The sequence below is a fragment of the Aptenodytes forsteri genome, unplaced genomic scaffold (genome assembly GCF_000699145.1).
Source record: "Aptenodytes forsteri isolate BGI_AS27 unplaced genomic scaffold, ASM69914v1 Scaffold1417, whole genome shotgun sequence".
Classification (NCBI taxonomy): Eukaryota; Metazoa; Chordata; class Aves; order Sphenisciformes; family Spheniscidae; genus Aptenodytes; species Aptenodytes forsteri.
This window is the reverse complement of record NW_008796144.1, coordinates 17,695-35,270: the sequence shown is the minus strand read 5'-3', so window position 1 is coordinate 35,270 and position 17,576 is coordinate 17,695. Positions and strand designations below refer to the sequence as shown.

The following is a 17,576-nucleotide window of genomic DNA, read 5'->3' as shown; positions in this document are numbered from 1 at the left end:
TCTCCCCCCTGGCCCTTTCCCTAAAACGTTCCATTCATCCTTCAGTGGTTGAAGTAATTTAATTAACAGAAAGCACCAAGATTACAGCAACAGGTACATGGTTGGCTGGCACCTTTTGGCAACAGTTCTGTTACTTTTGGTCCTTTATGCACGGTCTTTTCACCTTTACTATTGCACACCAAAACCTAACAACATCACTTCCTATACATGTAATTTATCATTTTAAAACAAAATGTTACAGGACACCAGGGGAAAATAGTATGAGGATATTACAGGAAGTTTTTTAATTCTTTGGGAAGCCTAATTCTCTAAGTACACCTATCAAGACTATATAAAGGACTTTCAGAGCAGGTTGAAAAAAAGAAGCAAAAGGACCATCCTGCCATGAAGACTCTCAGCTCATCTGGAGCTCACTGAAACCTTACTGGTTTTTAAAATAATAATTACAAAAAAAAAAAAAAGAGACTCCAGTTAAGTATTTTTCTACGCAGAGAAACAAAGTGATAAAAATTGTGAAGGAAATGGTGCTTGCCCCTTCCATAAAGGAGAGCAAATCTGAAAGACCTGATGGTGCTGATCAAATCCTGCTTGCCAAGTTTGCAAACAGAATGCACAGGGCAATCACCAACTTAAGTGTCTTTGTGCCTTCTTTAAGCCATCCTGCCATGAAGTCTCTCAGCTCATCTGGGGCTCACTGAAACACTTACTGGTTTTAAAATAATAATTACAAAAAAAAAAAAAAGAGACTCCAGTTAAGTATTTTTCTACGCAGAGAAACAAAGTGATAAAAATTGTGAAGGAAATGGTGCTTGCCCCTTCCATAAAGGAGAGCAAATCTGAAAGACCTGATGGTGCTGATCAAATCCTGCTTGCCAAGTTTGCAAACAGAATGCACAGGGCAATCACCAACTTAAGTGTCTTTGTGCCTTCTTTAAGGATTGTACAAATACTCTCCTCGACTAAAACCCAAACTGCAGGACTGAAAGAACTTTCATACATCGGTCTTAACATCTCAGATATTCAAGTAATAATTAAATATTACAGGACACTTCAATATAAATAAATTTATATTGCTTTTAGATACGATCTGGCCATATCTTCAAGGGCGTATTTGTGCTTCGCTGCTGAGTGTTATTGGTCAGGGCTGTGCTTGCAATATTAAGTTACATGTTCAGCACCAAAAACCCATCAAGGCTAAATAACTAGAATATTGCAATGCTACACAGACAGTTACCACAGTAAGGCAGATCAGAAGAATTTTGTTTCTACTGAGTATTGCTCCTCCACACAATCAAGCCTCTAACAGAGGAGAAAGACTATAAAGAAAAGAAAAAAAGTTACCATCCCACCCTCTCACCTGTGATTAGTTTGGCAAAAATGCTATACTGAATTACGTATTAGAGTCCTAGAAAGTTTCTTTAATTATGCCTTGACAAGTAGCACAGCCAAATCAAGCACTTGATACTTTTAAATTGCTCTAATTTCAGTTAACCAAATGATTTTCCCAAGTACTAGTTGCTTACAGGTTTTAATCATCAAAATACACACACACAAAAAAAAAACCAATCATATTTTGAAAAGAATGCGAGAAAGATTTTGTTTTCTTTACCACTCACAGACAGCAAGTCTTAACACATCCCTCTGTCAGAAGTGCAATGAACACTCTGGGAAGAGCAAGAAATAATACTGACATGAAAAAGTTAAATGCTCGCTGTCCTTTTTCACTGTAATTCTAGCTAAAAAAGAACAGCAAGTGCTTATATACAGATAACAACCACTGGCCATCACTCAGACCATTTCACTCATGAAAAATCCATGTGGTGTTGTGCATAAAAACTTCTTTAAGCTGATAATTGTCAGTTTAAGGGAAAGGTGGGGTGAGAAATCTATAAAACACCCTGAACTGATGTCATGATATGTTTCATAAAGAACAGTGTTATATTTTAAAATATTTTATATGAACAGTAAAACTTGCACTGCTGCATAGCAGACAACACGAAGAACATTTAGTAAAAACATTCACTGAAACCCCTGGCATATGTATTTAATGTCACTAATCAAAATATATATTACAGTCCAAGGTTCTGTTAAGGATCTCTGTTTGGGGTTTGTACAGTATACACAATATTTCAGAAAAAATATTACAGTAAGGTATTTTATTTCTCCTGTTTTATATTAGACTTCTCTATTGTAACTTACAGTCCCTCTCCTCTATATATCCAAACCTTTATAACACCCTAATGCCCTAGCCAAAAAGTGTTTAGCTATCTAATAAGCCCTGTCTATTATAAATTCCAGTTTTAGAAATTTCAGTAATCTTAATTACATTTTAATAAATAGTTCAGTTTGCCCTTTTTTAATCTTAGCCTTCGAGGAAGTCCTTTCATTACCAAAACAGAGTATGTCACAACCTGTTAGAGGTCACAGAGGCTTTTGCTTGTTTATTCAAAGGATAATGAGTCCAAAGATAATTGCAATGCATTAAATATAGGTATATAATATTTACACTGTCCTCTCAGATTTTAAATTTAGGTGAAATACAATTTGATAACTAATGTCAGCTACTACAAACTTTCAGTGTGGCTGGTGTTATATTAATAAAAGGTGTATTAAGCTAGAAAGTATACTAAGTGGTTGCCCTGATTCTTCTTGTTTCAGTTTTCTGTTAGAAATTAAATGAAGTGAATTATTCACGTGAGTAAGAATTCAGGAAGAGGGGTGGTGGAAAAAGCATGAATAATTTTCTGCATGTTTTGAGATTTCAAAATACCTGAAAAACTGTGGTCCCTTTTGCAGTGCCAGTATCTATAGGGGAGAAAAACGCAACCAAAAGAGAAGAGGAAAATCTGTTAAATTAATTTGATTAGTAAAGGTGTGTTTTAAAATGCCTCAATTCTGTACAGTATTATACAAGGAAAGTCTCTTCTTCAGCTTTTGCAGCTGTTGTACATTCTTACATACTCTTCTTCTGCTAACAGTCTGCCCATACATGTGCTGTTTGAGTTACTTGCGATCATCAATAGTTTTAATGAATTCAACTGCTGCTGTGAACTGCATCCACCAGTATGATTCTTCTCCAGATAAACAGTTGGCATAGAAACTGCTAATGTACTGAACAGTGGACAGCAAGCAAGGTGGATTTGCCTGAGGGTTAAAGAAGAAAGAGACACTCGCAGCTTGTTTGCAAAGCTAAACATAAAACATTACAAGATACAGAATAGAAATACAATTCTATTTGTACAGTGACCCTCACACATTCATAACCCATGATTATGTAACGTATCTGTAGGGTAGTGACTGTTTACCCATTTCACACACTCAGAATGCATCAGGACTTGATGAAAGGAGCATTTTTCCAACACGGGAAAACAACTAGCAGGCCAAGAGAAAGAAGGGTAATGCTGGCAGAATCCAGAAAAGTCATCAAGGATTTCAACACATGGAAAAGCCTATTGTTTTAGCATCTTATATATGACAAACCATTCTCCAAACACTCATATATCAAAAAAAAAAGTCAGCAACACAATGCAAGTCAGTCCTAGTGTGGATCTTGGTCCTGGAAGAGGACAACATTAAGCAGGCACAGATGACAGATTCTGGCAGACACACCTCAGAAAAACCCCACTCCGCACACAAATGCCTGCACCCCTATTTCCTTGGTTCCAAATGCAAAGTTTGCTTGCATTCAAAAACTGTAACTGTGACCACATTTCTGATGTTTCTATTTAAACCTGCTGATTTAGATCTGGTTTTGAGTCTAGCATGCTCCCAGTTACCCAAATGCATTATTTTTCTTCCTAAAATTTGCTTGTTTATTACAAACAATTAGCTGGGGTTTGTGATCTTTGCAAAAGAACTCACCTTTATGAGGACAAAGACCAGAACAGGAACAAAATCATCTGCCCCAGGTACCGAATCTTCATTTGCCAGACTAAGTAGGTTCATGATGGTTGAACACATTCGCAGGATACACTGTACTTTGTCTCGGGGGGTTTTATAAGCGCTTATTGTGCGGATTTCAGACTGTGCAGATGGCCATGGTGCCTCCCGGAGATATACCTAGGAAAAAAAACAACATGCTGCCAGTTCTTGTTTGTCCAAGCTACTACTGTGCACCACAGAGACTTGCAGGCAGGAGCAAGGCTCTGGAAAAATGGGAAGCTTTAAGTCAAGCTTAAAGCTTGACTTACAAGAGTGTAATGGTTACATTACACTCACAATGAAGGTGGCTTCCTGCTGTGTTAGAATAAAAAACTACAAGGAGCCAGCACTCTATGTGCAACTAACATAATTAGCCTGTACTTCTCCAGCACACTGTTTGAAATGAAGGTAGAGCTGTATGTCTCAGTCTTCCATACCATAGAATCGCATCATAGAATAGTTTGGGTTGGAAGGAACCTCTAAAGGTCATCTAGTCCAACCCCAAAGCTTTATGAACACTCACCGTTTTGAGTCATACAGTTCAAGTGCTGAATTTAGAACTAGGAAAGCTGCAAACATCCAGCCTCTGACAGACGACTTAAGCCTACCAACCTGCTTTTAGTTATCCTATTAACCATGAGAAAGGCGAAAGCACTGGGCAAATTCACAGATCTGCAAGGTTCCATTAAGTTCAGAAAGTTAACTTGACAGCTGTAAACCACAGCTATGGTATATGAATAACGTCAGAAGCATAAGGATTCAAATCTTGTCTTTTGAAGCAAATTATCAGAGTTATTGCATCTTAGTGCAGTGTAGTATTAGTTCTTAAATCTTACTATCAGGGCAGACGCGGAAAAATCAGAAAAAAATTAATTTGGAAGGATCAGTCAGTGGAAGATACCAAAGCATGTGTACAGCATGTTTTCCCTGCAGGATATTTCAGCTGTCACAGATAGAAAAGCAATGCTTCCAAGTGTAAAACAAAACAACCCTCTCCCCATCCCAAACACAATCAAAACCAAGCGCCCCGACACACATACGAAAGTGAAGGAAAGGAGAAGTTGTTACCTCAGGTATCTGAAGTGCTTTGTGGTTTGCAGTCACTACTTTAGATAACCTCTGTATGTGCTCATGAAGGACCCTGAAAACAAACACAAAAAACAAGAGTGAAAAGTAAGCAGCAGCCAGCCAGCAGTCCCCTGGGGTTTCCCACTGGTTTTAAGTTTGATACTAGAAGAGAGATCTCCAGAAATGCATATAATCATGATGGTCCTACAGCTAATGGACACTAGGTCAATAAGAGATGCAGAGGATTTTGCCATACAATCAAGTACAACCACACAGCCAGTAGAGCATTCAAACAGCATATGTTCTAAAACGCAATAAACAAAAAACCCCAAATGCATGGAAAATACTGTACCAAAACAGAAAATGGAAGGAGTCCTGAAGCAGATTTTGATCATTCTCTCAGCGTAACACACTTGCAGATCTGAAAGTCTGTATCCCAAGACATTACATTTACAATTTTATTCTATTCTAGCACTGTTGCATACACAAAAACTTTTGCACATGATGCTAAAGCACGTCCTTGTTCTTTTACAAAATGTTCTGAAAGAAAACATGAGTTTGTATGGCATGGCTGACTTAGTCAAGTCTGTCACATGAAGACTGCACAGCTTCCATCTGCACCAACTGCAAAAGAGAAACCAGGTACTTCAAATTACATTAACTTACTGGTCACGCAAAATATCTCCATCCTGATTAGGGTAGAACGCAAGTTTGAAAATACGATTCATCACACTGCGTTCTATAGCTAATTGTGCATCCTGAAGCTGTTCTTCACTGGCATTCTGCCATATGGCATCCTGAGCCATAGCCCCATATAAGAACTGAAGAAAATCCTCAACTTGGGCTGTTTTATCATCCGCCGCTGTGAGTTTCTGGAAATCTGATAAAAAGTAAAAAGAGATAGAACATTCAGTTAAGTAGAATACATTATTTCTGATAGGTTTTTCTGGAAAGAAGAGCCCAGAATCTACTTCAGACTTCTTGCCAGGCAGCACCAAGGCTCTGTTTTGCCTGTGCCCCAGTAAGGGAAATAGAAGCAGGAACACTTGAAATAAATGGAGGAATTAAAGGAAAAGCATATAGAACACATTTAGCAAAGCATATGGTCAAAATACTCTACTTGATGCTGTGTTAATCACTTCCTCTGCAGTACCAGTTCTTATGCCTCCTTTCCAGCCACCCACAGAGATAACACCCAGAACAATCACTAGAACAGTCGCTGGTAGGAACCAGCATACGCAAAGTTGTCAGATGCTGAAATGGGTGACGGGGGGGAGGATACCAAGAAAACCCATGTGTATCATTTCCTACCCCTACCTTTATTAAGTATGCATAGTTGCAACATTCATAATTATCTACAAAAATACAGAATGAGTGATTCAGCCAAGTTAATGCAGCATGACCAAATCACTGGCCATTCATTGGCTTCATATTTATAGCACTCTGCACCAGAAGACAACTGCCACTCACATCTGCCAGCAGCCTAAACGCCACCGTTGCCAATTTCTCTTTTAGATCATCCAGAAATAGCTGTCTCCTTTCTGTCCAAGGAAAGGGCTTTAACTCCTTCCTGGGTCACTGAATCTTATTACCAGAACTTTAATCTCAGTAGATATAAGTTCACACTAATTCCAGCCAATTCAGGCACATTTAATATGCAGCACTATATGCTCCAGGAGCAAGAACTGACTCCAAATTTCTTATGTACTTCATTAAGTCAGGTATGTGCATAGAGAACATAGAAATAGTTTGTTTTAAGCGACTGTTTTGAGAGAGTTGTCTTCCTGGTGCCGATATCCCTTGTGCTGTATTTTTGAATCTTTGATCCATTTGATTCATACTACTACCATTCCCCATATCTTCCAAGGTACAACCTCTGTACTGAGGACTGAATGCTGCAGCTTTATTTATCATTTATCAGGAGATCTAAAATAATTAAGAGTATTCATGCTTCTTCCATGGGGCAGATGCTACATAATATGATTTAGCATAACTTTTTAGGCCAAGTGAGGTCAAATTACCTTCATTCTCTTAGCCCATGAAAAATGCAGTTACCATGGCTTAGCTGCCACAACATACTGTTCAGTCACAGTAATCTGTCTATTTGAGGCATTAATTCACCAGCTGAAATGAAAACCGTTCTAGGAATCTGCTCCTCAGATCAGAAGTTGTATTTTAAAACATTAACCCGAGCCAGCATCTAAATATGGAGTAAAGGAATATAAACATTCCACGGTCTGCATTAATCTTACCTTGAATAAACTCCCTTATTTTCTTTTCTTTGCTCTCTAGCAGTAACCTCACACATACTGTAGTGAAGTATCTGTTGGCCACTTCTTTATCTCGCAGAACTCTTTGCAACAGCCTTTCCAAGTGTGCTTGTGTTGTTTGCAGGCCTTGGCGACATCGAGTTAAATAAGCGATATATGGAGCTCTTTTCCTAAAATAAAGAGGGCTCTACATTAGATTCGTAATAAAGATAGGGGCTAATAGCTTTATAAACTGTTAAGTTGTAGTGCAAGAGGAATCTTCAACATGTTTTTAAAACAAAGATAACACCTGAATTAGGAAATTCCATCTTATACAGATTTCTCTGACTGAATTCACTGCCCTTGCAGCACTCCAGAATGCTAGACTAAAGCAAATTCCAAACAGCATCTCTTGTGTGTTAGAGCTGAACATTAGCCACAAATTGATTTACCCTGAGTTTATTACTATGTGAACTGACTTAAGGTCCAAGCTTTTTTAAGCCATTCGCAGATAGGTGAAACAATTCCATCATTTTGTGGGGAAGCAGAGATGTAATAACCTGATTTGGTAAAGTACAATTTAAACCAAAAAGGATCTTCCCAATCTGCTACTGAATAAATATACGCATTTGGAAACCCATTATTAATACGATACTGAACAAACTACCTATAGTCCTCCGCAATAGATGCCAGCAGCTTTCGACAGGTCCTGTTATCAAAGCGGCTTACACACCGCATTGTCTCTTGCAGCTGGGCCATCAAGTTCTTGTCTTGGAGGTTAATAGCTTCAGCTAGCTGAACTTTCAAGAAGCACACAATTTCGTTATCTAACAGAGAACAAAGGAAAATTATTAAGGAAAAGCAGTGTAGGCATGATGAAAATAAAACTGGTTTTGAATATGGGAAACGTAACAGTTTAAAACAAAACTTCTGTACATTAGACAATAAATTTTAAGAACAATTTAATAAGTCTTTTTGAATTTTCCAGATATCAAGGGATAAGTTTTCATATCACTATCTTATTTAGTATTTAGAACCATTCTGAAATGTGAAGAGGACAAGATAAGGTGACAAATTCACCTGTCTGCAAATAAACCTAGAATGAATGGAGGGATGCAAACACAAGACACATATACCAAGTCAGCGTAGACTCAGTAAATCATTCAAGTGACTATTAGTACTGCAGCACAATTCCCAACAGTACATGTATTTTGGCAGTCTATTCTACAGCTTCAGGCTCTGCCTGCACTATACCTGAGATACTTCATTACAAAAAAAATTAGACTAGATTTAGCTGGCAGGTTTGTTTGTGGAGTAAGAAAGAAAACATTTGGGGGGGCAAAAGGCAGCCTATACCTTCTACATCTATGCCAAACAGAAGTTATCATAAATGATGCAGTACAAGTGCCATTAGACGGCGGAAGAGTCACATACAATACAAAATACCTGTGTGCATAAAGAACATTTACCTTCAGGGTCTGTGTGATCTGGTAGACCATTCCTTGTTGAATGTGTCAACATTGGGAAGGCAACAGAATCTGCTGAACAGAGAGCCAATCTCAATTTCTTCTTCGCATCCCTTAAAGAGGAAAAACATTTTCTTAACAAAAGTTGCTGCAAGGTCTACTTCTTCAATAAGCAGTCTTTACTTTTTGGTTTTTTTGTTTGTTTGTTTAATACTGCCTAAAAGTTATTTAACATAATTTTAATACACCAATGTTGTCAAGAGTTTAGAATATCAGTTCTTTTGATATAGCACCTAGACCAGTTTCAAAAGAATTTTCCTAACACTGAACTGCTCTGTCCTCTCAGTTTACAATATCCCCCCTTCATAAGTAGAAATATGACAGTTTGAGATGCTTAAAACTAAAAGCACATAAAAGTTTACAATTAATTCATATTAAGATTTTTGTGGGAACCAATCACATGGCTTCAGTTCTACTTTGTAGGTAAGATTAAGCCTGCAAATATATTTACCTATAGGAGAAAGCAGAACTTTGTGGCTGTGCTACTTGACTTGCAGAGTCCGGGAGATCATCTGCAGACATGTTTTGCAAAGCCTCATCACGTGGAGAGTCATGCATACTCTCACCATCCCCAATAGTCTCTATGGAAATGAAAAAGCCAACATTACACTTGAAGAGAGGAGTCAGAAGAAGAAACTAGACTAATATTCTCTATTTTCTTCTTGTTATTCTAAGGTTGGGGGGGGGGGGAATGGAGACAGCAAATAAAACAACTTGTTCTGAATAAGTGAAAAAAGTATATTAAACATATACAACCTACAAGTCACTAAGAAGAAATTGCATCAGTTCTGGAAGGCAATATACTACTTCAGTATCCATTAAAACAAACAAACAAAAAAACCCCCCAAAAATGGTAAGAGATGTGCTATTAAACAACCACCTCAATGGCATTATGAAAGAGCTGTCCATGGGAATACTGATTTAATTCCCAGTCTCTGAGGGACTGTCCGACAGGTTGTTTGCAAATGTTCCTCGTTTAGAGCTCACATTGTTCGGCTCTTAGTACTAACATTTGTCTAGAATACTGAAGTGTTTTTATCTTTAAGGAGGAGAAACTATGTTGGTGATGATTATAAAAGCCAGGTTCTTACCTGCACCGTCATAGTTTACTATGGCTCCTTCACTAGGACTGGTTCGCTTAATTGCATTCCTGTATTTGTCCAGAATGTCCTCTGCAGCTTGCGCCTGTGCACTGAGCCTTGGGCTGGGATCATCTGAAAAGACCATTAAGAACAACAGGAGTTAACCTTGTATTGTGCCAACTGAAAGCAAATACAGAAATTTAGACCTAGACATTGGGACTCTGCTTTTAGCCACATCAAATAGCTGCTTGTGTTCCATGTAGCCACAATTTAAATATATTTATAAAGTCTGAAGAAGCAGCAAAAAAAAGTACAATGAAAGTGAACAAATAAAGCCAGATCCTTAGCATATTTATACTGTATACACAAATGGTTCTTGTGTCTTTGAAGACTTCTAGAAACGATTAGGCAAACAGAAAACTAAACATCCAGGTTGTTTAATTTAGCACTTAAGTAATTATTACAGGAACATGTCTGCACCTATCCTTACAGCTCAGCTATGATAAGGACATGAGCTTTATATAGGGGGGGGGGGGGGGAGGTAAAGACTTGAGTCAAGAATCCAGTACTATACATATTGACAACAACATGACAATTTAAAAACAGTTTTCAAGGCAAGAAGTCTTTATCCACTTTCTTATTCAGAAAGCCAGTTGTGAACGTTAACTACAATAGCGTATACCTTTCTGTAAATAGATACCTGGTGGGCACTCTGGAACTCTAGAGGGCTTGTTATGAGAGAAAATTACTATGATGATATTATTCACATACCTTGCAGTGTTGAGTATCTGTCAGGCACCATGTCATCTTTGTCTTTTTCTTGTTTTTCTTTCTTTCTAAATGGAATAGGAGCTGAAAATGGAAGGTACCTTATCAAAGACTATTCCGAGATAATGGCCAGATTGAAGAAACTTTAAGAAAGTGGCTAATGCAGAAGTTAGTCATCAAATAAACTTCAACAAAAGCATAAGCCTATCTATGAGGTGGAACAGAATTGTACCATCATCATGTAGTAAGCTCTACCTTTAACCAGACATGCTACCATGAGCCAGGCAGAACAGTTTTGCCTCCCAGGTACAGCACGCTCTAGGCAATTACTAGGAAAGGGAGTCAGGTAGCTTCCCATTTTTATTTTCATATTTATTCATACTTTAGTTTAGCCAATAGTCCTAACTCAAAATATTGGTCATAATGACATGAATCTTTTCTGGCAACTCCTTCCCACTAGTAAGTTCAGGGACAAGATACAAAGACAGCACATTGTGAAATGGAAAAGCAAACGAAGTGGTATTAAAATACTATATCATTACCTAAAGTCACACAGAGACTGCAAGGATTACATTGGTTCTTTTCTAACTGGAAGTCCGTTTTAAAAAAAAGGTAAGAATATCTAATAGTGCACACATTGTTCCATCCCCAGTTGTCATTATTCACAACATGAAAGCCAAATATTATCCTGAACAAACTTTACTTTGTAAATAGCCAAAGTCTAATTTCCATTCATGCCGTGTTACAAGAGATATCCTAAGTTATCAATATTCTTCAACTAGCACGCTACTGTCCGTAGAGAATTAAGACTAGTTCTCAGTGAAGCTGCAATGAAGTTAATACCATACAACTATGAAATGACTGGCCTCACATAAGGATTCCAAGGTTACCGAATGATTAAGATAACACAATGTCTAACCAAATCTGTTTCAGCTTACACACCTCTTTATAGGTACTGCATACTTTGTATTTCAGTAATTCTCTCTTTCCTGCAACACTTGTAATTCTGTAAATAAGAATCCTTTATTTCTCAAAATTAAACAGGACAGCTATTACTCTGTAACAAATCTACGTCAGTCTGGTCAGCTTTTCAAAGTGGAACTGTAAAAACTTTCCGTAAAAGCGACTAAAGATATAATAAAGGTAGCGTGCACTCTTACTAAAGTACCAAAACCAGATGGACGTGATCCTACCTTTGGGCATGGCAGATACAAAACGTTTCCTCCACCAGGGCTTGTTTCTGTCAGACTTCTCATCATCACTGTCTTTTCGTTCTTCAATCTGTAGAAGGACAAAGTCTACATTTGAGCATCTACCATATCAAGTGTAAAGACAAAATTTCTCCTCGACGTCAGGTTACGCTACATCGACTGTAAAAACAGAACTACAGTAGAGCACAGAAAGCCATAGCAGATTAAGTTAGAAATATCCCTTCTGAAGAGGGCAGCCTATAAATGCAAAACCAAAGACGTGAAAAAAACTTAGGTTTCACTTATTTCTTTTTTAAAGAAAATTACTTTTCAGGATGCTGGAGCATTTTAAATTTAAACACTACAACAAATCTATTTCTGAAGTCCCACCAAATCAAGTAAAGCTCATCCAGTAAATTTAAGAGAAGCCAGATTCATTTAAGCCACTCTGAACATCTATAGCTTTAGCTTGTAAAACGTTATTGACCAATGTTTAAAAGGTAACAAAAGTGCATTGTAATTCCTTGGCTAAACATATTTAATACCAGCTTTCTGGCATTAGATGCATAATTGAAGTGGGCATGCTAGAAAAAAATAAAATGATAAAGAGAAGCCTTACCTCTCCCCTAGAGGAGTCTTTACTGGGAGATGAAGACGATGACTGAGATGCAGCCACCAGAACAGCTGCTCCAGTGTTGGTGGTCAGCATAGGAAGCTCCCTCTCCTCATTACCAGGACGTCGGTTCCACCCGGGATCACTCATAGGTCTCCGAACTGATGATACTATATCTGAACTCCTACTGCGGACTAGCCTCTCTGGATAAGAATGCCTCTGCTTGAATGCTTCTAAATCAGTTGGAATTAAAGCGTGAGACCCGAAGTTTGGTAATCGGGCCTCATTACCTCCCATAGCTCCTTCTAAGATCGGTGGATCCGGTGGTGGATGAGAGGGTCTTGCATAGTGTACTTTAGGCCTTACTACAGCTGATACACCTGAGGTCATAAGCATAAAAGAAGCCACACACATTGCTTTTAAGATTCTTCCAGATTAGCTGATACTAACATAGAAGCATTGAAAATGCCTATTTTTTTAAAAAAAAAAAAAAGCTTATTCTTTACAACTCACCCTCATTTGATGACAGAGGGTCAAACAGTGCAAGCAAAGAATCTGTCTGAGAAGGAGGAGATGTCAACTGACTGGCTCCTGAAATACAGAAAAAAAAAAAAAGTTAGCACTGTAACAAGAATACCTACAACATAAGAGACATTGGAACAACAGCCCTCAGCAACAAAAATTTACAAACTTACATTGCAAAATATTTTTAAAGATATTCTTATATGGAAAGATCTCTGGATTATGCTGAAATGATCAACGAATTACATCACAAAAAGTGGGGAAATCTTGAGGAGCGGACCAATTCCAAAGTGCAAGAGGACAGTCAATTTAATCAAACCGAATTAAGAAAAGGTGATCTTAGATCTAGTTCTCAAGCTCTAGTACTATGAAATACTGGAGTCTCTTTGTCAAACACATTGCTATCAAATAAGGAAAATGTTAAGCTTAGCCACCAGAACTTTGAAATTGGGAGAAATTGTAAAATTTAAGTATTCTACAAATGTCATTTTAAGCAATGTTGTGAGACCTCAGTTATCAAAGACTCTGATTCTCATTCACAGGTAACTTACTTACCGTGGGCCGTTTCATCCATGTCAGGACTTGTCACAGAATCCTTTCCCCCAAAGTCAGAGCTACATTCAGATCTGAGATCCTCAATCTTATTAGGAATATCTTCAGATGTTGCACTAATACCTTACACATAAAAGAAGAATCTGTAATAGTCTTCCAGAGAAAAAGGAAGCAAAATCCTGAAGCTGTTAAAATGTTTGGTGAACACTGCAATAATCAAGTCCTAACTCACAGTAGCACCTAGAGACATTCCATTTTGAATTTCTATACTCCTAAAATAAATTTTACTTCTGCTCTACATCTTCAACTGTTTTAACATAGGCACGAATACACTTTGACAACAGGCATTAGAAAGATGCTTCACTCTGCTAAGTATTTTGCAGAATACCATTGCTATTGTAGCACAGAGTATTCGATGCTCTGCTGCCTTTTTTATTTCTTCTGTAAGATGAACAAAGAATTAGTGCTTCGAAAATTCCAGAATGAGTGCAAGAAGTTATTTTGTGAGTGAAGTTACGTATAACTAAAGCAAGTGCAGCAAAGCAGATGCTCTAATACAGCAGCGTGTTTTCAGAGGCATTTAAACACACCTGATACAACGCTGAGGCCTGGTGTACTGGGTCGAGAACTGACCTCCCTTACATCTGTGTCATCAGATGTGCTACCCAGGCCAGAACAGCTTTCCAGTTCTTGTAGTCTTTCCTCCTGTTTTAAGTCTGGGGCCTCTACAAAAGGGAGACAATGGAGAGTGGAGAGAAGAAGTATCATTACTCAGTGCCATGCTCCCTTAACGTTCACATACAGAGGGAAGGGGGCTATGTGTTGATTTAGTATATTAAGTTCTAAGCTAACTCAACCACTTCAGCAAGAGTTTTCTTCCTATACAGAATGCAGGACTCTGCACAGATAGCAATGCTCTATCTGCACAGGCATTCCAAGAAGTTTTTGCTGGTTTAAGTATTGTATTTCTTAGAGACAACAGTATACAAAAAAATCTTCATTAACCAAAGTAAACTGTGATTTCTTAAGTAACAGTAACTGTCACAATGCTTTCCATCTTCTCTCTGCCTAGGAACAGTTTCTCCTTTTAATACTGGAAGTATTCACAAACACTAACTTAACCCTAGGACAATAATTTCTCGAAGAAAGAGAGAAAGAGGTTGTTGCTTTGCATTATATGCCTCTGGAAGAGTCTTGAGTCATGCTAAAGAAATAAGCAAAAACTGCACGATTCTGACCTGAATCACTTGGTAATACTTCCACACTCCAGGCCTCACTTGTGGTTTCTGATATGGTTGAACCTGTGCAGGGATCAAGCAACACGGATCCTGAACCTGGTAAACACAGCAAGCTGCCTAGCATGTTCTCTGCAGCTGCACCTGCAAAAGTAAAGCCGAAGCGTATAGCTAGATATAGGCTTCCTGAAGACAGCTCTAATAAGAGAGAAAAATAAGAACACATTAAGTGTCCTTAATAAAGTAATCATGAAAGACAATGTTGAAAAGATAGAAATGAGCAACCAAATACAATACAGGTCATGCACACAAAGTTCTCCTACAGAAAAGCTCCCGTTTAATCAATGAAAAGACACCTATTTAGAAAGACAGGAGGAGGGCTCTGCAGCCTCACTATTTTAGAGCAAGCATGAAGCATTTTAATATACCAGATGTACCACCAAGTTACCTGCTATTTCTTGCAAACGATCTTCATCAATATTTGGATCGAAGTCGCTTCCCAAGACATCTGTACTCCAAGTTTCGCTCACAGTTTCTGATATATCTCTGTCATCAGTCAACCCCATCATATCACGGATTTCAAATTTACGGAGCTTGTCATCAAGATTATCCTGAGTTGTGGCTATGTAAAAATAAAAAGTTCTCATTTTTTTAAAAGGCTTCTCCAATTACTTCTGATTGAAAATTGCCCGTCAGAAAAGGACCTGGGGGTGCTGGTCGACAGCCGGCTGAACATGAGCCGGCAGTGTGCCCAGGTGGCCAAGAAGGCCAATGGCATCCTGGCCTGTATCAGAAATAGTGTGGCCAGCAGGAGTAGGGAAGTGATTGTGCCCCTGTACTCGGCACTGGTGAGGCCGCACCTCGAATACTGTGTTCAGTTTTCGGCCCCTCACTACAAGAAGGATGTCGAGGTGCTGGAGCGTGTCCAGAGAAGGGCAACGAAGCTGGTGAAGGGTCTGGAGAACAAGTCTGATGAGGAGCGGCTGAGGGAACTGGGGTTGTTTAGCCTGGAGAAGAGGAGGCTGAGGGGAGACCTCATCGCTCTCTACAACTCCCTGAAAGGAGGTTGTAGCGAGGTGGGGGTCGGTCTCTTCTCCCAAGTAACTAGCAATAGGACGAGAGGAAATGGCCTCAAGTTGTGCCGGGGAGGTTTAGATTGGACATGAGGAAAAATTTCTTTACTGAAAGAGTAGTTAAACATTGGAACAGGCTGCCCAGGGAAGTGGTTGAGTCCCCATCCCTGGAAGTATTTAAAAGACGTGTAGATGAGGTGCTTAGGGACATGGTTTAGTGGGCATGGTGATGTTGGGTTGACGGTTGGACTCGATCTTAGAGGTCTTTTCCAACTTTAACGATTCTATGATTCTATGAAAATAGGGAAAAAACAACCCAAACAGAACAACCCTCTAATTCTGTCAGGTACGACAGTGTTTTAAAGTAAGGCCTGTAAAGCACTATTATACTATTCAAGAGATGCTGCCTGAAAATAGTTTTTAAGCACATTTGAGACGTAAGAAGAAAAATCTTAAACTACACATGGTGACCTATCAACCAAATTGACAGACAAAATGAATACAAATTTAGCACACTATCAAGAAACTGATACAATTCCTGTAAGAAGAACTTATCACAGAAAAGCTGAGGCCTCCAGAGATCATCCAAGTCCAAACCCCCTACACAAAACAGGGTAAATTACAGCAGGTTGCTCATAGTCATGTCCAGTCATGTTTTGAGTATCTCCAAGGTTGAGACACCACAACCTCTTTGGGAACCTGTTCCAGCATTTGACAAATATATATTAAACAGGAGGCTAGCCAGATGCTTTAAGACTACTCCAATCCAGATCATCCTGTTCCCTGAAAGGAAAAACTTGGTATCAAGCAAAACTTTACAAGCAGTTTCCTATAAACGACTTAAGCCTCCAAAACCCATCCAATTTCCTTTTCCTAACAATGGACTACAAGAAATTTTTCTTGGGAAAAAAACCAAACCCATACATAAATGCAAGAGCAATTGCACAAAGAAAACTTTTACTTATTTTTTCCTGAACTAGTCAATTTTTCAACCTTCTTCCACAGAACTTTGGCTTTACCATCTACAGCACCTCAGGTACTTGTATTAGAGAATTTGCACCTGCCTTGTTCGTGCTCTAACAGCTGCAGAGCTTCAACGCCATTGCTCCCAGAGGGGCCCGCGCCAAGCTCTGACACAGACTCCCCTTCTAAATCCAAAGATGACACAGAGTTGGAGCGATTTGAAGGACCTGTGAAAACAGATTTTACTCTAAGTCTAATTTGAACAACAGTTCCTAAATATACAGCATTAACAACCCACCCAGGACACAATTAACCAGAAAGACGAAAAGAAATGAAGTAGCAGTTCCAATATAAAACACTGAGTTGCACTAAATGTACATTTGCTCTACTCTATTCTATAGATACTTAACCCACACTGTGATTTGTACTTCCCATGTTTAGAGTACCATACTAATTACAATAATCTACAAATACGTTACCAGAAACAGCTGGAATCTCACCATTACTGTACTTAACTGTAACTAAAAAGTCAATAAAGTCTTTGCCATTAATTTGCTTATTTGTCCATGAATTTGTTTTCTTGTTTTGAAGAGAGAGAGCAAAAACTAAATTATAAGTTACACAAAATAATGCATGCTGAGTGATCTGTATAAACCTCTTCACTACCACAAATAAACCTGTGCTTTGTTGTGTCTGAGGTTCATATAAAGGAGTTGTCCAGAGTCCAGAAACTATTCTGCAATATGTAATAGGTTATTAAAACACAACGAAAAATAAGTCTGAGAAGTCTAAGTTAGAGCTGAAGTTAGATTAT

At 38.5% G+C, this 17,576-nt stretch overlaps 1 protein-coding gene across 3 annotated transcripts in view; it reads right to left on the bottom strand.

Annotated features, from left to right (window-relative positions):
* Positions 1-1,514: 1,514 nt before the first annotated feature.
* Positions 1,515-17,576, bottom strand: part of GAPVD1 (GTPase activating protein and VPS9 domains 1) — a 26,688-nt gene continuing 10,626 nt past the window's right edge. For 2 of the 3 annotated variants that reach the window (XM_009287231.2, XM_019474128.1), the window contains 18 exons: positions 16,864-16,989; positions 15,175-15,348; positions 14,730-14,870; positions 14,082-14,216; positions 13,495-13,614; positions 12,931-13,008; positions 12,424-12,797; positions 11,808-11,895; positions 10,618-10,698; positions 9,856-9,978; positions 9,216-9,345; positions 8,708-8,817; positions 7,906-8,065; positions 7,242-7,429; positions 5,656-5,869; positions 4,990-5,062; positions 3,862-4,059; positions 1,515-3,144 (listed from right to left, as the gene is read on the bottom strand). In XM_009287231.2, the coding sequence (XP_009285506.1) occupies positions 3,004-3,144; positions 3,862-4,059; positions 4,990-5,062; positions 5,656-5,869; positions 7,242-7,429; positions 7,906-8,065; positions 8,708-8,817; positions 9,216-9,345; positions 9,856-9,978; positions 10,618-10,698; positions 11,808-11,895; positions 12,424-12,797; positions 12,931-13,008; positions 13,495-13,614; positions 14,082-14,216; positions 14,730-14,870; positions 15,175-15,348; positions 16,864-16,989 (2,654 nt within the window). In that variant the 3' untranslated portion in view covers positions 1,515-3,003. The remainder of the gene's footprint in view (positions 3,145-3,861; positions 4,060-4,989; positions 5,063-5,655; positions 5,870-7,241; positions 7,430-7,905; positions 8,066-8,707; positions 8,818-9,215; positions 9,346-9,855; positions 9,979-10,617; positions 10,699-11,807; positions 11,896-12,423; positions 12,798-12,930; positions 13,009-13,494; positions 13,615-14,081; positions 14,217-14,729; positions 14,871-15,174; positions 15,349-16,863; positions 16,990-17,576) is intronic. The other variant, XM_009287233.2, reaches the window with a different exon arrangement.